Source organism: Podarcis cretensis, assembly GCF_951804945.1.
Source record: "Podarcis cretensis genome assembly, chromosome: 7".
Classification (NCBI taxonomy): domain Eukaryota; kingdom Metazoa; phylum Chordata; class Lepidosauria; order Squamata; family Lacertidae; genus Podarcis; species Podarcis cretensis.
The window spans coordinates 7,767,407-7,790,940 of NC_137176.1; the positions used below are offsets into that span (position 1 = coordinate 7,767,407).

General features: G+C 42.4%; 1 protein-coding gene across 6 annotated transcripts in view; it reads right to left on the bottom strand.

Annotated features, from left to right (window-relative positions):
- Window positions 1–962: 962 nt before the first annotated feature.
- AKAP11 (A-kinase anchoring protein 11) overlaps window positions 963–23,534 on the bottom strand; it is a 40,948-nt gene continuing 18,376 nt past the window's right edge. For 2 of the 6 annotated variants that reach the window (XM_079983442.1, XM_079983443.1), the window contains 5 exons: window positions 15,232–15,387; window positions 8,171–8,254; window positions 7,513–7,559; window positions 6,661–6,821; window positions 963–4,141 (listed from right to left, as the gene is read on the bottom strand). In XM_079983442.1, the coding sequence (XP_079839568.1) occupies window positions 3,992–4,141; window positions 6,661–6,821; window positions 7,513–7,559; window positions 8,171–8,254; window positions 15,232–15,387 (598 nt within the window). In that variant the 3' untranslated portion in view covers window positions 963–3,991. Of the gene's footprint in view, window positions 4,142–6,660; window positions 6,822–7,512; window positions 7,560–8,170; window positions 8,255–15,231; window positions 15,388–22,944; window positions 23,290–23,534 lie in introns of those variants that run through there. The other 4 variants (XM_079983445.1, XM_079983444.1, XM_079983446.1 and 1 more) reach the window with 4 other exon arrangements.

The following is a 23,534-nucleotide window of genomic DNA, read 5'->3' on the forward strand; positions in this document are numbered from 1 at the left end:
GGTTGGCCACTGTGAGAAAAGGAGGCTGGTCTTGATGGGTCACTGCCCTGATCCCAGAAACTCCAGCGGGTGCAGAATGCTGCAGCGAGGCTCCTCACGGGGTCTCTGCCATGGGAGCATATTCACCCAGTGCTTTTCCAGTTGCACTGGCTCCCGGTGGAGTACAGGGTCAGATTTAAGGTGCTGCTTTTGACCTTTAAAGCCCTTCACAGCCTAGGACCCTCATACCTATGGGACCGCCTCTCCCGGTATGCCCCACGGAGAGCCTCAAGGTCCATAAATAGCAACACCCTAGAGGTCCCGGGCCCTAAGGAAGTTAGATTAGCTTCAATCAGAGCCAGGGCCTTTTCAGCACTGGCTCCGGCCTGGTGGAACGCTCTGCCTCATGAGACCAGGGCCCTGCAGGATCTGATTTCTTTCCGCAGGGCCTGTAAGACAGAGTTGTTCCGCCTGGCCTTTGGCTTGAAGCCAATTTGATTCCCTCCTCCTCTTTCTTTTTCCTTTCTCCTCCTGTGATGAGGCTGCATTTTAATATTTTAATGTTTCAATATTTTAATGTTGTATTTTAATCTTGTTTTTAAGTTGTATTCATTCAACTTGTTTTTATTATTGCTTGTTAGCTGCCCTGAGCCCGACCTTGGCTGGGGAAGGCGGGGTATAAATAAAAATTATTATTATTATTATTATCCAACAGGGGTCTTACATTCATTTAGGGCCAGTCTAATCTCTCCTCACTGGTGTGGTTGCCTGAGTAGCAGTTAGCCATTGGATGGAGCCATTGTGTCTGCAATCTCAGGGCAACTGGAAGTTTCTGTAGCTGCTTTCAGGCAACATTTCTGAAACTACAAACGCTCCCATCCAAGAATCCCCATACAATTAAGTCCTACCTTTGTTTGGAAGAGAAAAAAAGAAAACTGACAATTTCCATGATAAATAATCAGAAAGCATTACACAGTACCTAATATGTTTATATATAATTTATTTTAAGAGACTGCTTCAACAAAGACGAGGTTAGTGCAACTTGAAATTCACATCTCACAACTAAGTGTATTACCACATTTCAAAAAACAAAAAAACAAAAAGTCGTCATTACACAGGGAAAGATCTTGTTTGCTTCATTCGCTACACAGAGATATAAACAACTGTTAATTATTCAAATTGCTTTTTAGCTGCATGTTACGCGGTTCCTGGACAGAAAGCACTTCTGCGCAGGAAGAAGTGTGAAAAGTATATGCAGTTTACACACGCGGTCATCATTCACACAAGTATCTGACACGTCCTGGGAAGACAAGGAAACCACATTTCTGTGTTCTCCACATAGGAAAAACGTAAGAAAGCAACCCTAAGTACTAAGCAAAATGCAGCTGCAGCAAAGCACCTTTTGCTTGCTGTTCAGACTAGGTGAAAACCAGGGCTTTAACCTTCACTTCAGCTGGGTTTTGGGGTGATGTAGACCTCAAGTCCTGTAGCTCTTCTCGGAAACACCAGACTGTGAAGAATCTTGGAGAGGATGAAGAGTTCCTTTCCCAAGCTATCTTTCACACGGTGGTGCTTCCGAGGCTCCTTAATCCCCAGCTCTCTCATTTGGAGGGACGTGAGCTACTTAAGTGGGTTTCAAAATCCCAGGAGAAAGGCAGCAAGGGCTTCTTAATGTCCTTTTCCCAGCTGTTCTACAGCACTGCTTCCAATTGTCATCCACTCCTCGCTACAGCTTCTGTGCCTTCAAGCTGTAGCCTAGGAGAAAAACTGAGCAGGCAAGGTTTCTGGCCCTGCAGGTGTGTGCCATGGGAAACTGTACCTGAAGAATGTCAACTTGCCTTTTACAGGCACCAGATCTGGTCCACACCAAGGTGGCAGCAAAGAAACCATTAGGCTCAAGTGCAACAGTACTGTGGAGAAGGGGATTCGGGAATTGATGCCTCGACCACCTTCACTGTGATCACTGGGCTGGGAGCTCTTTCCTACCCCTCAAACAGCCACAGATTTCACAGTACAAAGCTGTTAGGGGTTTAAAAGGGGGTCAACAGAGGGAGGCTGCTCTTCAAATTGAGGCCTCAAGATGCAAAAAGTGCAAAAAGTCAAAATTCAATGACGGCCTTTATAAATGGCCAACTGATACCACAATCCTAAACACATTTACTTGGACTTCGGTAGAATTTCCTTTGAAGTAAACTTCCTCAAGATCAAATCAGGCTGCGAGTTGCCCTAACTCTGCATAACTGATCCAATCAGCTGCATTCCCAACTATTCGTAAACGCGTGGCATGAAAAAATACTCAACAGACAGTAACAGCCTAAAATACAACTTCAGCTTTAACAGGAATGTACAAAGACATCTCAAAACTAAAGTGAAAAAGGTGACCAGAAGCATGCTAAAATAATATTGAGAGAAGCAATGCTCAATGAAACACGGGAAATGCATTTTTACTTGAGGTGCCATAACCTGAATGAAGCTGAAGTCATAGGGGAGGAGCAGCAGCAGACTTTTGCTTCCAGATGAATCGGCCCTCTTTTGGGATTTGATTATCAAAGATCTGCTCTGTTTTTCCTGGAGTACAACACCAAAGCCATACTGCTGCCCTCCAGCCACGGATAAGACACAACGTAGTTGCTGTCCTAAGATTAAGCACTGATATGGATTGAGGGCAAAGCTCCACCCATCTCAGTGTCAAACTACGTCAACCTGTCCCAGTCTGCAATTGCGAAGAAACCCATTATTTCTAACCTACTGTCTTATTCACAGATTGCTTGCCTGTAGGACATTCCCATGTTGAAGCAGGCGTGTGGCAACATTTTAGCCCAATGCCCTTCCTTCAACATTCCCATGCTGAACCTGGTTCTCAGCAAAGGCTTCTTGGACGTTAGCATTCCTTAGCAGACTCAACAGACGACTGTCAAAGGAAGGAGGCAATGCATCTGGGGCAGAGCTGGAAGTATGGCCCCAATCCTGCTACAGCATAGAAATGTTCCGCATGTGGACAGACCTTGCCATTCCATCTCCAAAGTGAGTATATTAAAATGGCTGTGCAAAGCTAATGCCAATTTTTCTTACAGGCTGTGTTCAATCTACTTTAACACAAAGCAACTGTTGTCACAAACCGTCCCAATTGTAACTTGCTTTATAAAGATGCAACATTGGTCCTGGGACAGTACTTCAGAGATCAAAAGTCAAAGATGCTTCCTGACACCACCTCATAAACTACAAAAATCCAGCTGTTGGTAGGTTATTAATTTTTGTGCATTTGATGCTACTGTCATACTTTATTGGGAGGCATTTAAGAATAACCCACTTATTTTTCTTTGCACATATTTGTTTCACATACACATAAATAGAACTTTTCATAGATATCAAAAAAGATATCAAAATATAATGAGAGCACACACCTGAACGCAAGCTCTCAGCTCTCTCTAGCTGCTAAGAGAAGTCAATTTACAAGGAATGCAACCTTCCACCAGAGTCTTCACAGGTTAGAGTGAGCAGACCCTCCTATTCTGCTTGCATGTTCAGCTAGGCCTTAGAGGCAGCAGATATCAATGCAGTCTTGCTTTGCTCTGGGGAAAGTGGCAAAAGCAAACTGCAAGTGGACTCTGAATACCTCTTGGAGCTTGTTAAGAGGAAAAGGACACAAAGAAAGAGGCAAATAAGTAGGAGGAGCGAGGTATAACTTTTTTTTTTTTGCCCTGGTTTAGCTGAAACCCTTATTACACACAACACACAAAAGCTCATCCTTCTCACTGCTGCTGCAGGCAAAACACAGCCTAGCCAGAAGTGCACACACACCGGCTGAATGGAGGGGCTTATGATGAAGATAAAAAGATGGGCTAAAAAGCATACAGAGCATCTCAAAGCACCTGACAGGACAGCTATGCTTACTTTCAACCCAAAGCTTATCACAATACAAATAGTACATTTGCTAATTAAAGTATATGATACACATTTCCTTCTTCCCAAAGGAGGCATGAAGAAATCAGCGCATCTTCTCATATGGCATTCAGACATGTTCCTGAAGCCACCCAAAAAAGGTTTTGCTGCCTAGAGCTCTCTCCCCATCAGCAACTTTCTCCATTACTTCACAGTACTTCAGCACTGCTTGAAAGAGGTCTCCCACTTTCCAGCCTCTCTCTTGCAGTTTCTTTGAAAGCTGGGAAGAGAAAGCAAAAACAGGTTACATTAAAAAGTAAAGCTGAAAAAATAAATTACAATACAGTGGACGCTCGGGTTGCGAACGTGATCCGTGCGGAATGCATGTTCGCAACCCGCAGCGTTCACAACCCACGTCTGCGCGTCTGTGCACGCGTGGGTTGCGATTCGGCGCTTCTGTGCATGCGCAAAGCGCAATTTAGTGCTTCGGTGCATGCACGACGCCGAAACCCATTCTGGTACTTCTGGGTTTCGGCGGTCCATAACCCAAAAAAACGCAACCTGAAGCGGCTGTAACCTGAGGTATAACTGTACTATGGTCACCTTCCTTCACTGCGCTTCCCTTTGGCTTAAAACATACCCTGTTGGGCTTCCTTATCTGGCCCCAGGTTTCTTCCTTGACCTGCCCCTCCACTCAAACTGGGACCCTCAAAAATTGCCCCAACACTGCAATTAGGCTTGAAAGCACCCCTCCTCTCCTCTGCTGCAATGTCCATGAAGATCTCACCCAACACCAACACCCCCGCTTGGGCAGCTGGGCTTGAAAAAATGTTAAATGCTTTCCCCTGAAAGCCTAACTGCTGAATGAGGGGATGGGGGAAGCTGAGAGCATGTGGACGGGTGGCCTGGACCATATGTGTGTCATGGAGATGAGCGTGCCATTTGTATATATTAATGTGAGCATGTTTGGAAGAAAGTGCAGGGTGGCTTTTCCCACAGCTAGTACACAACCCCTGCAGGGCTGCTTGAGAAAGAATGTGGCTTTCAGGACAAAAATTGTCTTGCTTCCCTGACATAAAGGACAACTTGCTTCCACTTCACTCTCTGCTTCAATCCCAGCAACAAAGGAAGTATTTCTAACCAATGCATTAGCCATTTGTTTTCTTTAACTTATAATTTGCAAGTCAAGTAATTTTAAGCTTCTTTCCTTAAAAAATATATATCCAGACTAACAACCACAGTATTAAAATTACAAGCCAGAAATGTTTTGATATTTTACAGCTGTAAAAACAAGGCACTCTCAAAGTCCAGAATTTCCTCTGATTTTCTTAAAGATGCCATTCTTAAGGGTGACACTCCCAAAAAATCTGTACTACATGGTAATGTAGGTAGCAGATAACAGCCCCCCCAAAACCAATGCTGAACAAATATTCATACATCTATCATCATCCCCAATAAATAAGCATTTCACAGTTGCACAAATTAACACTAAAATATGCATGTCCAAAAAGTGTGGTTTCACTGGTATTATTTACTCTATTATCAAATGAAACCACTGACTCCAAGTTAAATTTTTAAGAAGCATGAAGTTCCACAAAGCAGAAAATTAAATTTCCAACTACAAGCCCAGCCACAAAGTTCTGTCATTTTATTTATTAAATTTAAACAAATTTATTAAATACCATCACAACATAAAAACATAGTAACCATCAAAAACAATAACCCCTGCCACAGTTTACAAAACCATAGATTATTTAATTAGCCAAAGGCCTAGGAGAAGATGAATGTTTTTGCCTGATGCCTAAAGATATGTAATTGTTTCAGCACTTCCACTGCCTCACCTGCAGATGTAAAGGAGAAGCAGAGCTATTTGTCATCAGCATGTCGCTGACAACTTACTCCAAACCTCTGGATGACCCCACTCAAGTCATTTCATGTAGATGTTAAACAGCACAGGGGGATAAAATCCAACCTTGAGGAACCCCACATTGAAGGCTCCATGGGGCCAAAGAGCACTCCCCCGGCACCACCCTCCAGAAATGACTATCCAAGTTGGACTGGAACAGTGTTATCAAACCAATCTACTAACTTGTTAGTTGAGTTAGCCACTGCTCAGGCTCTAGTTCAGACACAGGCAAACTCGGCCCTCCAAATGTTTTGGGACTACAATTCCCACCATCCCTGCCCACTGGTCCTGTTAGCTAGGGATCATGGAAGGTGTAGTCCAAAACATCTGGAGGTCAGAGTTTGCCTATGCCTGCTCTAGTTCTACCCAGGTTGCTGTGGAAACAGTTCTAGATGCAGTGTTAATGGGGGTTACCTAATTATTCTATGGGGACCCGGGTGGCGCTGTGGGTTAAACCACAGAGCCTAGGGCTTGCCGATCAGAAGGTCGGTGGTTCGAATCCCCACGATGGGGTGAGCTCCCTGCCAACCTAGCAGTTTGAAAGCACGTCAAAGTGCAAATAGATAAATAGGTACCGCTCCGGCGGGAAAGTTAAATGGCGTTTCCATGCACTACTCTGGCTCGCCAGAAGTCGCTTAGTCATGCTGGCCACATGACCCAGAAGCTGTACACCGGCTTCCTCGGCCAATAAAGCGAGATGAGCGCCGCAACCCCAGAGTGGTCCGCAACTGAACCTAACGTTAAGGGGTCCCTTTACCTTTTATTAATTATTCTATCCATGATTAGACCAGTTAAGGTATTTCAACTCTCGCTTATTGCAGTACAAAACGTGATAAACACATCTGAAGGACGGCAACTGCAATTTGTACAATGACAGCCCTTTCATTACTCACAAGAACAAACTCCTTTGGAACACCGTCATGGAAATGCAGCTCGGCCACCTCTGCTTCGGAAGCTGTCAGCCACTGCAGGGCCATTCTCAGCTGGGAGTCCACCAGGCATGGCCCTATGTCAACGTTTATGATTACCAATGCCTTTCCTATGTTTCCCAACCCTATTGCAAGCAAGAAAGAGAATAAAGATGAAAAGCCTAATACTCTGTGAGCATATTTTACTCCATGAATTATGGTGGCCCACTCTTCAGATAACAGCAATACAGTAAAGCAATACAGTAAAGCCTTCACACATGATCCGAGGGCCAGGGCTGAACAGGGAGGTGGTCAAGATTGCAGATATAAAATTATTCAGGATAGCGAAAACCAAATCCGACTGCAAAGAGTTCTAAAAAGATATCTCTAAACTGCCTGAATGAGCAACAAAATGGCAAATGCAGTTTAATGTATGAAAGTCCGCTGTCCAATGTGGTGCTGTGGTTAAGCAAATTAAATAAATCCTAATTTTGACATATACACTCAACTGTCAGTATCTAACCTGAGAAGAGAGAACTTCACTGATTCATCTGGCTGGCCAATAAACATTTCAGCATTCTAGGACTTTAGGGGGGGGGAAACTATTTCCAAAGTCCCTAAGATGGAGCTGGGTCATTCTTACATACACACTTTGCTTAGAAAAAAAATTTGGAATAGCTTCAGCAGAAGCCGCCCAGAAGCTATTACGAAACATAGAGGTCATTCTTTGAAACAGCTGAGGGCTGCTCTTCTGACACAAGTCTCATACAAACGGATCCATAAATAGAGCATTCTTACATCAACTACAGAATAATAGATACGTCCTGTTAAGGTTACCTTCAATTGTATCTTTAAGCTCTTCCTCTTTATCTTCTGTTCCATCACTGTAGGGGAGGAAGGTAGAATTAATGCAAAGCAGGATAATATTAAGGTCTGAAACTTCAATAGGACATTCAAGGAAAACATAGTATGAATTAACCAAAGTATCAAGGAATGATTGTGAAAATGGAAGCTTTGCTTCTCACGCCATTTTCTGTCACGTGGCTTGTAAATTTCCCAGATAAAACTTTGAAAGAAATTCTACCTTTCAAATATGGAGTTTTAAGAAGGAGATATGTTATTATTATAATGCACTGAATTATATGCAATGGTTCTAATTACTAGGAGAAAATAAATGATTAAACAAAAGGGGAAACAGAAATATTGTAGGAAGCAAGCTCTTTTTTATGAAGAGATAATTGGAAGCATCTAGAATAGCAAGCAGAACATGCACAAAAGTGTTGCATTTTACATGTTTGTCGGGACAGTCACACTGTAGCACAGTAAAATGGACCCATTCAGTATGAATTTGTTAAGGAAAATCATGATCAGGTGAAAAGCGTGTGGGTAATGAATCACATTTCATATATGCCAGTTTATTCGGTCTTGAAAAATTATGACTTCATGCATTAATATATGAGGGACTAGCCTGTTTCAATGTCTTGGTTTGACCAACCTGTCTGATGTTGGAAAGGATAAATTCTCCTCATACATATCTCCTTCTAAACCAAGACTGCTCCAGCTACTGCTGTTACCATTACTGCCAGGGGAAGAAGAGAACAGAGCTGAACTAGAAAAAAGTTAGCCCAAACCAGAACCCAGAATCTTCATTTTCCTTGATCTTCTCTGTCCAGATTTCTGAGCTGTGGCACCATTTTCTTAATAAGTATACAAAAACACTTTGGGGGGGGGGGGAGAGGTACAAAGAAACAAAATGCAAGGGCACCTATTAACACTGCTCAGAAAAATAAATGTGAATTCACGTGGCACTTTTCTCCCACTGCCAAACGATTTCTGCAATCCTCATGTGCTGAGCTGGTCCAGGTCAGAACAGGTGCAACACAGCTTCAGCAATGCAGCAACTGACAAAGGAATAATTTGGATTTCCTAATCGTTTACATTAATGTCAAGGTGCTGAACCAGTACTAGTTTCTTTCACAAACAGCAAATTCCAAGGCTTGCATTCAATTAAGTTTTAACCAGAGTAAACGCACTGAAATGAATGAACATACCTAAGTGCATTGATTTCAGTGGTCTTCTCCGAGTAAAGATGGTTGAATGCCACACTCTATAGTTTCTTTACAACGCTGTTTCAAAAATCAGTGTGTTGAGAGAGAGAAAGGTTTTGTGAAGGTATCTGAAGTCGCCTTATACCAAGTCACGCAGACCATTAGTGCATCTAACCAGGTATTGTCGCCAAACGACAGTGGTGCTTCCAAGGTATTTGGTAGAAGTTCCTTGGCCCTCTTCTAGCAGGACAGCCCATAAACTTGAGACATCCAGAACTGAAAACAATATTTGTGCTGAAAACCTGTTGTGCTGGAGGTGGCTAGGATGAGTCAGAGGAGTCTCTTCGTCTGGCTTGGCTAAGCTCCGCCACTGGGGGGGGGCAAGGGCTCTACTGCCATGATGCTCCCCCCCCCCCCACTATCGCCAGCAATATTCCTGCTGTAAGTGTAAAGCCACAAAATCTACTAGGTCCTAAACCAAGTCCAGCTACTGTTAATGGGGCTGATCCAGGCTTCTCTGTTGTTCTCGGCAGGAGGTGGTGCAGAGGAAAGCAGCCTTTCTACTGCCCTCCTATCATCTATCCTGATCAGCAAGAGCAGCAGAATCCCAGAGGGGTGCCTCTGCCATTCGCTCACCCCCACTGCTCTTGCCTTGCTCAGACCATCAGAATTACAAGCGACTTTTACACTGCTAAAAAGGAAAGAAAGAGGAATTTTAAAGTACCTCTAAGGCCAAAGTTCCTTTGCTAGAGATCTTGCCCACACACTGAATAAACTCATAAGTAAGCCAATATTTATAATGCAGATGAGGAGTCAAGTGAGAAAGAAAAGTTTGCATTGGAGATCTAAGTTAGAAATTTAAGAAGGAAGCCCTGCTGCTGTTCTGTTGCCTGTCAAAACACTTTATATATATATATATAATGTGTCATGACAAGGGACTCCTCAGCCTTAGGGGAAGAGGTCATGGATTGAGAAATTCTTGGACTAAGAACCAGTCTTTGATATCTGCATACTGAAGTTCTATAACGCAGGGAGCCTCAAATGCCAGAACTTCTCCGGTCTGAAGAAGCTGCATTACCATCTTCCGATTCTAAGGACTCCAGCTCAGAGGCCATACGCAACCAACTTCTCCAGTGCCACCAGAGTCCCTCATTCTTTAAATGGGCTAGACTCCCCTCATCAGTGGTGGGGCTAGCTGTTCGAAGGATGCTGCAGACCTTTAAGGCCCATTCTGAACTTGCTGGTTGCTGGAGCAACAGTCAAGCCTAACCTGTCTGCTTCTAGCCTAGGCTCTACTTGGTGCTATCCAAGGTTCAACCCACTTTGCTTCTTTGCCTTTAGGACTTTAATCTCTACTTTGGCTTTGTTTATCTGGACTTTGCTTTTCTGAAACTTGACCTATGCTTGACCCGACTCTGCTTCTTCAATTTGGAACAAATGCTAGTGTATGACCTGGTGTCCCAGGACACTATGCCCGTCACAAGTCCCATTTGGCAAGAACCTCACATCCCCCAGCTGGGACCACTTCCTTTGGCAGAACAAAATGGTGTCAATTTAGCAAAATATTATAAACTAGAGTGATGTACTTCTAAAAATAGGAAGGTGGTTGTCAGTCTAGCTCACATTTGCAACCAGTGGAGTTAAGTCTGCACCAAGTGGGGGTGCACAAAGCTGGGAGTTTTAATCAATCAATCAATCAATCAATCAATCAATACCCCACCTTTTTCCCTGACAAGGACTCAATTAAAGACCCACAGAAGTGGTTTAAATTTTTGATTATATATATTGTGGTTTCATATTTTGTTTTTGTTCTGTGAACTGCCCTGAGACCTCCGGGTACAGGGCGGTATATAAATTCAATAAACAAATAAAAAAAAATGTCTGAGGCAGCTTTTGACTTGTGTGTCTTGCAGGTGGAATGAAGAATGTATGTCTCTTGTTCAAGGGCAACCAACCCAGAACTTTGCTGGGCATGCCCGCGGCCACAGGTGTGTCCAACAGAGCTCTTTGGATTCCAGCCAATAGCATTAAAGCCTGCGACACAATGTCAATTTCCTCCATATAAAACAACCACCATTTCTAAAGAATCTTGGGAAAAAATAATTTGCTAACTAAATTAAAAGCCGATTCTCAGATGAAAGGCATTGTCGATCTAACAATTAGTAAATCCTTATGGATAATTACAAATCTAAATAGCAGATGAAGATACACTCTTCACTTTATGCTGTACATAAGTAGGAACCATATCATTGTAATCAGAAGTCAAGTGCTCCATGAGTTTCCCCTTCCTTCTTCCTCCCCTTACAGTTTAAATGGTTAACTTGTTTGATCAAACCAGTTTGCCATTGCATTTAAAGCAGCAAACTGGTCTGAGTGAGTTGTCCAATCAGAGATTACAAAACAAGATCCAACTGTGATTTGAAATCCTGGTTTGGAGGACTTGACTCACGGAAACAATAGTTTGTTAGGTCAGACATAATGTCAAACTATGGTTGGATCAAATCAGAAAGCCATTAATCTAAGCATGGGAAAGAAGGCAGAGGAGCACAGAATCGCAGGCTGAATGCCATCCTGAGCCCGGTTATGGATCTAGTTCATCTCCTCAACAAGAGATGTCCAACTTTCAGAGGCCATCGGTCCACAAACCAATCAATCCAAACAGTCCAAACAACCTACAGAAAGTGAAAAGACGGCCAGAAATGTATCTTGTGGCCCAAGTGTAAGTGTTCAGAAATTATATTAGACTCCGCAGTAAAGCTGGTGTCATTTAGTAGTAAGTAGAATTAAAGAACTCCAGGCTCCCAGGCAGTCTCCTATCTAGGAACTGATTAGACTCAGATCTGCTATATCAGATGCTGTATCATTTGTCTTTAGACTAGAGACACATTTCATCATCCCACTCTCTACCGGAGCCTCCATCAGTCCATACTGCTTGAGCTTGCATGGAAAAACTTCTTGAGCACTATATCAACATCAAGTTGTATGCCAGGTATCTACTGTTGACAATGTTTCTTTATAGAATCTAAATCAGTGTTTCTCAACCAGGAGGCACATGAAGATCTCAGGCAGGATGGGAGTGTTGTTTTTTTAAAAAATGTGGATAGTGTAAGGGGGGGGGGGAAAGTCACAAACTTATGTTACCTAACCGTTTAAAAAGCTTGAGAAACACTTGAGAAATAGTTTAATTTTATGTTTGTATACTCCAAAGATAGCTTATTATGAGTTGTTAATGTGCAGGCACTATTCTAGTTACTTGCTTTGTGAGAAATGAGCCTTTTCCCACTTTTCAAGTGTTTTTAGCCAAAATGTGAAATCAGAGCTGTCCCTGATTTAGTCACACATGCACCAGGAAAGGACAGCAAATAGCTTCAAAATAACCCAGGAAGTTCCTTCTCCAGACAATGAAGAAAGGACTGTCTGATTCATTTTGAAGCTGCTCTTTCATCTTGCAATAGTGTTCTGGGAAAATAATTGAGAAATCCAGGACTTTAGTGTAGCTGTGACTGGGTAGTTGCGCACCAACCCAAAGGCAAAGAGTAGCAGCATAGACAGGAGGAGTTCATGGTCTAACTCAGGTTTATTTTCATGGGAGGAAAATAAATTACCCTACAAATGCAAATAAAGCCCGTCATTACTATATCCATATTGCATAAAGAGGGAGGCATTGTGACTGAGCAACCCAGAGCAGCTATACTAAAGTGGGGGCAGGGGGGCTGAAAAAAAGATATACAGTGGTGCCCCGCAAGACGAATGCCTCGCAAGACGAAAAACCCACTAGACGAAAGGGTTTTCCATTTTGGAGGCGCTTCGCAAAACGAACTTCCCTATGGGCTTGCTTCGCAAGACGAAATGTCTTGCGAGTTTTTCCAACTTTTTTTTCTCCCCCCCCCTTTTTTCTAAGCCGCTTATTTGCTTATCCGCTAAGCTGATAAGCTGCTAAAAGCCACTAAAAGCCGCTAATCCGCTAAGCCGTCAATGGGCTTGCTTCGCAAGACGAAAAAACCGCTAGACGAAGAGAATTGCGGAACGGATTCTTTTCGTCTTGCGAGGCACCACTGTATATGAAAACTCTGTGGTGCAGTCCAGTGTTGTCATCCAGCCTCTTGGCTTGTTAGGGAAATGATTGCAGCAGCAAAATGGGGGAGAAGTGATTGCTTCTCCACCCCGCCTCGCCATGGAGAAAAATAGGGAGATTCCTGGGTTGTGTTGTCACTGCTGGTATAAACCAATTGGTATATTGATATCAAAGGCTTAAATTCATTTTTTGCTCAAGAGAGGGGGCATTATTGTTTGTTATGTGCTGATGATAATATTAAGAGTTGTTGTTATTCTGATTTAGAAAATTTCTTACCCATCCTTCACCAGAAGGTCTCAGGGCATGTTACAGCAATGCAAAAATTCAATATTTTAGCCTCCTCGCTCCCTCCCTCAACTGCCATGCCCTGAAGGACCATCTCACTCCCTGAGAAAGAGAAAAAAACTTTGCTGAGTTGCCACCATCTAGTTCCCAGCAGGGCCCCTTCTGCCGCCAGTTGCCACTGCACACACTTCTGGAAAACCATACTGCCCTGCGGGGAGCAGAGAAGAAGCAGTTCCAGCTTTTGCTTTAACATACGCCTGCATTTGAAATGTATTGCAACGTTTAAAAAACCCACACTGCTTGTAACCATCTTTTGTAAACTGCTCGGTGTCGTCTGCCTGAAAAGTGACATAATAAATACCTTAAATAAATAAATGTTATGTAATACAAAAGATGCCCCTAGAACAGTGGTTTCCAAGTACCTAAGTACTGCAATACTCCATTTTTCAATAGCTAAGACATGGAACGCCTGCTTTTGAAAATGTTGTTCTCGCTATGGTAGTTTTTATTATGTGAATGGTGCCACAGAGCTCCCCCCGCCCAGGTGGGTTACACAGACCACCAGTTGAGAACCACCGCCTTAGAATACACTGCTTGATTTAGCAGTTTGCAACTGAATTTATCCAGCAGGGGCATCTGAGCCTGGGCTGCGCAAAATCTTCATCCCCTCTGAAGTACCTACCACAAGCGTTCTTCCACCGAATATGGCTGGGGAGTTGTGGCCCTGCAGATCTTCCTGGGCTACAACTCCCATCACCACGGATCCCTGGCCCTGCTGGTTCGGGCTGAAGAACCCCAGCAGCACCAGGAGGGCTACCTGTTCCCCATCCCTAGAACACAATATTGACGGCCTAAGATCTACCGAAGAAAGACTTTCTGTAAGGTAACTGCTTTATAGCAGATGGGAGTTTTTCCATGGTTTAAGAGTTGCATTGTGGGGGGAAGTAGAGCTCTTGTGTCTTTAACAGCAGTGCGGCAGGGAGAAATGCAGGTTAAGCCTTTGATTATGTGGAAATACAGTTGTGGGGAAAGCTTCATCTGTTTACATTCTGTCTGTCAGACACCTTAGTTCTAAAACTGGTTTAATAAATTGCTGGAAGCCACCCGGAGTAGCTGGGGCAACATAGACAGATGGGTGGCTTATAAATAAATTAGTAGTAGTAGTAGTAATATTACTTGTGTTTTGCCCAATATATTTTTGGAGCCTCCACGCCAGTCACAAAGAGGATGCAAACTGCATATGCAAATTGTATCTAACTTTATCATTGACTACAAAGGAAACAGGGGCCCCAATCCACATGCTGGGCCCAGAAAATATTGTAAGGGCACCCCTGCCTAGAAATGCCAAGCCAACAGGAGTTACTAGTAGGAGATTTGCAGCTGAACCCTTCCACTAAGGATGTGTTCTCTTTTTAAAAGTTGCTTGCAAAATTAGTGCCCTTTAAAATGCCCACCAAATGATTCATCTGATATTTGGGAAGTCGGATGTTGCGGATGGGCAACTAAATGTCAGGATGGAAAATGCCAAAGTTACAGGCTGCAGAAAACTGGCTGAGTTTTCCACTGATAGCATAGAGAAATGATGGGGAAATAGATGAAGAAATGGAATTAAAACAATGGTGCCATGTAGATCTCTTCTTATCACAGTAGTTCTACCACTCCAGTCAACAAGAAGTCTCCACTGCCTCGTTTGATCTGCACTGAGATTCTTGCAGTGAGTTTATGTTTTGCTCCTGCACAGGCACATCTTAATTAAGCCATACATTACATTATTTACAATGTTTAACTCTGACCGAGTCACATCCCATACAAATAATATTTTGAGGAATTTTCAGAAGTCACACTTGTATACCATGGTTTAAGTAACCATGTGTGAAATTTTAATGTAAGGTTAATTTCCCCTTATAACACCAAGATTACCGTGGTAGCTCCCAAGGGCAAGGATTGCTTGATTTAAGATTTCTTTTTACATAATGGTGTTTAAAGTTTCATTTGTTTATTACTTGTGTTTTAACTTTTTGACTATTGAAAATAATATTTTCCCAAAGCTGAATTCAAGTGAAAACTGAAACTTTAAAAGAAATGCAGGGCTGAAGGATAAACCGTATCATTAAGGCTGTGAGCATGTACAAAAGGTATTTTAGTTACCTATCACTGAGGTGGAGAAAGCTGCTATTCTCATCAGGATGCTCATCTTCAAAACTCAGGTTGGACCAGCTGCCAGTGCTGTCATCACCAGTGCTGAGACTCATCTGCTGGCTGACTATGGATTCAGCAGAATTAAACCCTTCTTTTCCCACAGAGCTAGATAAAGATTAAAATGATAGGATCACTATTGTGTTGCATATAGTTCCATGGCACTCCCAGTTTGGCTTCTTGCCGCCCCCTACTGTTGCCCACTGGGGGAATGTGGATGTGCTGATTAAGATAATGTGATGCTGGGACCTCACAAATAAAGCTGCAGGAGACCTTTCTTCCGCTGTGCAAGGAGCTCCTTGACAAACCTTTCCCTGCCAACTGCTTAAAAAACGAATCAAGACCTAAATCAACTACCTTCAGTTGGTAGAAAATGTAGGAAAGGTAAGCATTAAAAAGGGAGGGGGAAATCTGCTCCATTCCTATTACAAATGCAGCTTGAGCTGCCATCCATTCTAAAATCTTGACTATAAACTTTGACTCTTCATCACATTATTCTTCCTCATCTGCAATCCTATGCATATTTACACAGAGCAAGCTCCATTAAATTCAGCGAGACTTGCTTCTCATTTAGAATGCACAGGATCAGACTGTAACACTGAATAGTTGCCTAACAAAGCATCTTCTGCCAGCTAGAGTTTCAAAATGCTCATTTGGTTCTTCTAGTTTTAAACTGCTACTCTGAATGTGACACTTTCTCAGAAAAGAGGACCAACAGCCAGCCCTGCCCCGAATTTGTCTTTTCCCTCTCTGCTCCCTCTATTGCCCCTGCAAGCTTGTTTAGTTAGGAGTTTAGCTTGAGCAGACACTTTCAGCTCCCATATTGCTTTGGAGTGAGTTGCCCACAGTTCTGCAGCGCCATGTCTTTGGAATCTGCATTAATGATCCAAACAATCATAGACATAACAGTGTGATGGCAGCAACAAAAAAAACCATAATACTATTCTAGGCTATATCCACAGAAGCAAAAAGATTCCTGCATTGCACGGCGTTGGACTAGATAATGCTCTTGGTCCCTTCCAACTCTACAATTCTATGATTCTAGGTCTAGTGTCCAGATCAAGAGAAGTAATCATACCACTCTATTCTGCCTTGGTCAATCCCCACCTGGAGTCCTGTTCTGGGTACCATAATTCAAGAAGAATATTGACAAGCCAGAATGTGTGTGCAGAGGAGGGTAACCAAGATGATCAAGGGTCTGGAAACCAAACCTTCTGAGGAATGGTTGAGGGAGTGAGTCATGTTTAGCCTGGAGAAGAGGAGATTGAGAGGAGATACAACAACCATCTTCCAATATCTAAAGGGCTGCCACATAGAAGATGGAGCAAGCTTGTTTTCTCCTGCTCCAGAGGGTTAGAATCAAACCAATGGCTTCAAATTACAAGAAAAGAGATTCTGACTAAACATCAGGAAGAGCTTTCTGATAGTAAGAGCTATTTGACAATGGAAAAGACTCCCTTGGAAGGTTATGGACTGTCCTTTCTTGGGGGTTTCAAAACAGAGATTAGGTGACCATCTACAAGGGATGATTTAATTGAGATTCCTGCATTGCAGGGGATTGGACTAGATGACCCTCAGGATCCCTTCCAACTCTACAATTCTGATTCATAGAATCAGATGGTGTCCCACATCTTATATTGCACAGTTGGTTCTTCCTGCCTAAATGCAGAACCTATTGAGATTTATTTTGTTAGTTTGAGCCCAGTTCGTCCAATCAGTTAAGGTCACCTTGTATCCCAGTTCAGTCTTCTGCGGCATTAGCTACCCCTCCCAGTTTGGTGTCATCTGCAAATTTGATAAGCATCCCATCAATAGCTTTGTCCAAGTCATTTATAAAGAAAATGAACAATGGGCCCAGGATGAACCTTGCAGCACCCCACTTGTAATGTTTTTCCAGGAGGACAAGGAACCATTAGTGAGTATTCTTTGGGTTCAGGTCAGTCAACCAGCTACAAATCCACCTAACAGTTGCCTTGTCTAGCCCACATTTTACCAGCTTCCTTGTTAGAATATCATGGGGACTTTGTTAAAAGTCTTACTTAAATTAAGTTACACTATATCCACAGCATATGGGTCCCCTGATCCACCAAGCTTGTAACTCAATAAACAAAGAAAAAGATTTGTTTGGTATGACTTGTTTTTAAGAAACTCATGCTGGGTTTTAGTAATCACAGCATCCTTTTCTAAGTGCTCACAGACTGTTGAATTATCTGTTCTATTATCTTTTCTGGTATTGATGTCAATCTCACCAGTCGGGAGTTACCCGGGTCTTCTTTTTTTCTCCTTTTTGAAGATGAGGACATTTGCCTACCTCCAGTCTGCAAGGAGCTCACCTGTTCTCCAAGAATTCTCAAATATTATAGACAGAGGCTCTGAGATTACATCTGCAAGCTCCTTTAGTACTTTGGGGTGCAGCTCATCAGGCCCTGAAGATCTGAATTTGTTTAAAGAAGCTAGGTGTTCTCTTACCCCCCTCTATTCCTATCTTGGGCTGCAGGTCCCTCCTTGCACTGGACACTGCTTTCCTATTGAGTGAAGTCAAGAGGCAAAGTAGGTGTTGAGCAGTTCTGCCTTCCCTCTGTCACCTAGTAGCATTTCTCCATCTTCTACACAGAGGACCTACCACGTGCTTGTTCTTCCTCTTGATTTGAACATAGCCAAACAAACCTTTTAAAATTATTTTTAACCTCTCTTGCAAGACTGAGCTCATTCTGAGCTTTAGCCTGCCTGATATTCACCTTTGTAACTGTTAGCTATTCATGTATTATCCTCTTTCATGATTTCCCATCTCTTCCATTTCCTATACATACCTTTCTTAAAGCTCAGCTTATCTGTAAGATCCTTATGCAGTCATACTGGCTTCTGTAGATGCCTTCCACTTTTCTTTCTTTTTGAAATTGTCTGCACTGGAGTCTTTATTTCACCTTTAAGAAACTCCCATCCATCTTGGACTCCCTTCTCATTGATTCATTGATTTTAGAACTTAACTTTCTACTTTCCTCCATACTGAGAACTGTCCATTCATTCCTACTCTCTGCTTCCTGTTTCTTGACTCACTGTAACCCTTCTGTATCTTGATACAGAGCAGTGAGTCTGTAGGAGGAATGTGTGCTGGGCCCGGGGGTAACCCATGCAATGTGGTCCAGGACTGGTCCAGAATCCGAAGGTTCCGCTAGGAGTCAGTCCAACAGGGCCAAGGCAGGACACGAGGCAGGAAACCAAGCAAGGACAGGTACAGGTCTCAGGCAGGATCTAGCATACAGCAATGTTGCTCCCACAACCTGGGGCGGGGCCCGACAGCCTTTTATCTTTGTTGGGGTAGAAGCCGGTCCTGATCCCCTGGCGACTCACCTCCCTTTTTTCGCCTGAAGGCGAGCATTCCTCCTGCGAGTACTCAGGTCTCTCCTTCTCTCAGACCTCAGTCTCTGCAGCTCGGGAGAAATTAGTAGGTTACTAGACCCAGGGGCCACCTCAGCCTCCCCTGACCAAACCGGTAGTGGAGCAGCTGTAAGCGATGGCCCAGCTGAAGGCAACGAGGTAATCCCTGCATCTGGAGCCAGGGCAGGCTCAGGCCCCTGACTCGGCCCAGCTGGTGTTTGTTGCAGGGGAACCTGTGCAGACTGGGATTCTTCAGGATCAGGCCCCAGACTCGGTTCAGGTGATGCCTGAGGCAATGGATCTGGTGCAGACTGAGTCTCCTCTGGTTCCGAGTCCAAGCCCGAGTCCCAGGCCATCACAGAATGACAGAAACAAAGGTATCATGTTGAGGAATGTGAGTGCAAGAGTGCTGTGGGCTTCCCAGAGGCATCTGGTAGCTCACTGTGGGAACAAGATGCTGGACTAGATGGGCCTTTGGTCTGATGATGAGTCCAGGTCAGGGTGCGCAAATGACATCAGCTCCAATGAACCAAGAGAACTGTAGTGGCAGCTCTCTCCATGCCTGCCTGCCCCCACCTTCCCTGAAGGATGCTGAAGACCTCCATGTCCTGACACAATGGAGCCCAGCTCAGGAACCACACATACCATCAACTAACTGTTGGCATGAGAAGACTGTCTGTCTTTGGATTATATATTCTTATTGCTTAAGTGTTTAAATTGCAAACCATCTTATAAACCCAAAAATAAATAAATAAAATAATCATAACAATAACTAATGGGTTCCTGACCTTACTCTGTGACTGCTTATATGGCATACTTTGTCAAAAGGTACATAACATCAGTAAAATCATCTCTATCTGTATGCTTTGTTGACACTCTCAAAAGACCTCTCATAGCACGTTTCTTCTATATGCTTCGTATTTTTATCTTTGGAGATGCTTTCTACTACTTTTCCTGGAACAGATGTTAAGCTAACTGGCCTGTAATTTCCAGGATATCCCCTGAATCCCCCCTTTAAAAATAAAATAATGTGTTACGTCCCAGTCTTCAGGTACTGGTCTTAGGAAGAAGTTACGTATTTTTCTTAGATGATCAGCAATTTCCCATTTGAGTTATTCAAGAACTCTTGGGTGGATGCTATCTGGATTCATCAATTTGTCATTTTTGTCTATAACGTCTGTAACTTTTTTGTCACCACTGTTTGCATCAGTTCTTCAGACTCTCCACCTATGGAAGTCAATTCAGGCACAGGAATCTACATCATATCTTCCACTGTGAAGACAGATGCAAACAATTCATTTGTCTTCTCTGCAAACTCCTTATCCTCTGTTAGCACACCCAAGGTACTCCTGTCATCCTAAGATCCAATCGCCTAACCAGCTGGTCTTCTGCTAGTAATGTATTTAAATAACCTTTTGCTGTTGGCCTTTATGTTTCAGCAACATGCTCCTCAAATTGTTTTTAAGCATCTCTCATTGCCTACTTGCATTTCTTTTCCCAGAATTGAAGTGTGTGTGTGGAGGCTTTTTCTTTTTTCTTTAAACCAGGATGAAGCTTGGACAGCAGGAAATGGGACTGGAATATAGGGAACTGAGTACGAATGAATGAAGACATAACGAGCAAATAAGCATGGACTACTACACTATAAAAATGTGTCAGAACCCATGGGGAGAAATCCATCATACTGGACTGGAGAAGGGCTATTCTGGACACTTAATGACAATTATAATTGAAGAGTTACTTTTGGACTTTTTGAGTGAAAAAAGGTGGACCTGAGGTGTCTGGGAGTGAAGACTGAGAAAACAACACCTAGCAGACTGAGAGAAAGCTGGACACTAAAACGGCTAGAGATTACTTGGAAAGCATTCTCTGAATACCTTGAACAATTGTCATATACATAATTGGCAAACAGAGAATCGAAAGATACTTTTTTTCTTCTTCTTTATTTCTCTTTTTTTCTTCCTTTTCTATGATCTTTGATTTTTGTTTTCTCTCTATCAATTTTATCTATATTTATGCTTTGTTTATTGAAGTTTCCTATCGTGGATTAATGAAGATACACACTAAGGTGACGGAAGGAAGGTGAAAGGATCTCTGAGAGTGGGAGCCTGGGGGAAGAAGAAGAAGAAGAAGAAGAAAAAGAAGAGGAGGAGGAGGAGGAGGAGTTTGGATTTGATATCCCGCCTTTCACTCCCTTTAAGGAATCTCAAAGCGGCTAACATTCTCCTTTCCCTTCCTCCCCCATAACAAACACTCTGTGAGGTGAGTGGGGCTGAGAGACTTCAGAGAAGTGTGACTGGCCCAAGGTCACCCAGCAGCTGCATGTGGAGGAGTGGAGACGCGAACCCGGTTCCCCAGATTACGAGACTACCGCTCTTAACCACTACACCACACTGGCTCTCACAAGAAGGGGAAGTTCCCAGGCGAGAGTGGGGAGGGTTGACTTTTCTGTGTGTGGAATAAGGAGTAAGATTTAATTGTGATAGAGGGGCTGGTATTTATTCTCTCTTCTTTCTCTTCTCTTTCTTTATTCTCTTCTTTTGCATACAGTGGTACCTCTGCATGCGAACGGGATCTGTTCCAGAGCCCTGTTCACATCCTGAAGCGAACGTGACACGCGACTGCGCGTGCTGCGCTTTGCCGCTTCCACACGACGTCATTTTGAGCATCTGCGCAAGCGGCGAAACCCGGAAGTAACGTGCTCCATTACTTTCGGGTATTTGCAGAGCGCAACCCGAAAATATTCATCCTGAAGAATACTTCAACCCGAGGTATGACTGTATTCTGGCTTCTTTCCTATTTACCTTCTTTAGATTAGTTTGGCTTTCATTGTCTTTTATGTTGAAAATTCTTAATAAAAATGATTTTAAAAAATGAAATTGAACTACACGGGTAAATAAATGTTGTTCCTTCGCAGACTGACCTGAATTGAAGCTGGTCTGCAAAAGGATGTATTTCACCTGGTGTCATGAAAATGAGATAGATAGGCAACCCTACTCACCTATCTACAGGGACAGAAGGAGGTTGGGATCCTGTTCCCCACCACAGCCTCAGAGGTACCTTGTTATGGTATTTGGCACCAGCTGAATTCGTATATTTTCACCCAAGCTTTTGGGGGGTGGCTGATTGGGTTTTGGCCACCTGGAACTGAGAAATTCCTGCCTGTGGTATGCCTATTTTATTTTAATCTAGTTTAAATTTCTTATACTGTGTTTTTATAGTTTTAATGTATAAGTAGCTATGTATATAAACCACCCTGGGATCACATGTGGTAAAACAGTGGTACACAAATCAAATAAAGAATACATACAGAAACACACACACAAACTATTTCAACAAGATCAAAGATGCCTGCATTTGAAAAAGAAAATCAAACATTTTGCTAAACCTCCAGAATCATTTCTACCAAGTGAATCACCTAAACTTATCGAGACTGTATATTTTTCAAAAAGAATGAGACTGGTTTCATATCATAGTCGGTCGTTAAAAAAATAATAATGAGGTACTAAACTGTATAATAAGGAACTATGCCTAGAATAGGGATTCCAGCTAATTTACTAGCAAGTTCAGTCACATTTTAATGTCATCTTTCATACTGTTATTTCTTTAAATACTTCTATCTTCATTAGGCATTTAACATAGTTTCTGTGGTGCTACTGACCTTGCAAGTGATCAACCTCACTTCCTTTTGACTACTGTCTGGTCAGAGACAGAAATTACTAATTAATTAATTAATTACCATATTTACTCGAATCTAATCCTCACCTTTTTTGGCCAAATTACGTTGTGAAAATTAAGGTGCACATTAGATTCGATGGCACATTTACATTTGTCATCAAATACATTTTTTGGTTTCAAGGTTCTGAAAATCTAGGTGTGCGTTAGATTCGATGGCACATTAGACTTGAGTAAATACGGTAATTAAATTTCTATATTGTCCTTTATCCAAGAATCACAGGGCAGTTTACACACTCTTCTCTCTCTAGATCTCATAACATAGTAACAAACCAAAATAATACCCGCCCTCCATTGTTTAATTAGCCAAAGCCCTGGGAGAAGAGTAATGTTTTTGCCTGGTGTAAAATGAGATGCTTTTTCTTTAATCAGTAGATTGCAACTATAAAGCAACACATGCGCATGCAGAGCACTGGACACATTGACTTTTCTTCTAAGAAAATATTTCTTCTACCATGGGAATTGCAGGAAACATACAACAACTAAGGGACAAAAGTGGATTCTACTGAAGTTCCTAAGCTGTATTATTAATGGACAAACCAACAACATATAACAAACTGTGCTTTCTATTTTAATGATAAATTTGGAAGCAAGATAAGGGAAACAGCTTCAACAGTATTCACATAACCAGGGAAGGATCATTTCAACCTTCACAGGCAACACTTATAGAAGTTTCAAAATCAGCTTCTGTTTAACTCAGGATTTTCTTTGATCAAATTTGTTAGGATTTATGAGTAGCTCAGCAATACTATTTTCTACATAACTACATGTTCTGTGCTTTAATTTGATGCTTCATGTATCTCTCTGCCACCACCTAAAAGATTATCCAAACCTGAATCTGACTTAGCAGAAATCAGTGATGTTTTATCTTCTACCATTTATGCTTCACAATGGCTTCTACATTTATGTTAGAGCAAAAAGCGAGAAACAAAAAGTTGGCCAAACCTGAAAGACGACAAATACTCTTAAACTTATACTCTGCATTTTACTTTCCATGGCAATGCTATTAAATGCCCTTGTTTTTAAGCTTTATCACAAAACGAAAAGCTATGTTCTTATGACTTTCTTGTATAAATTAAAATTGTACTAATACTGAAAAATGCATATAGTTTTCAGCACCTTACATATATTAAAAGCAATAT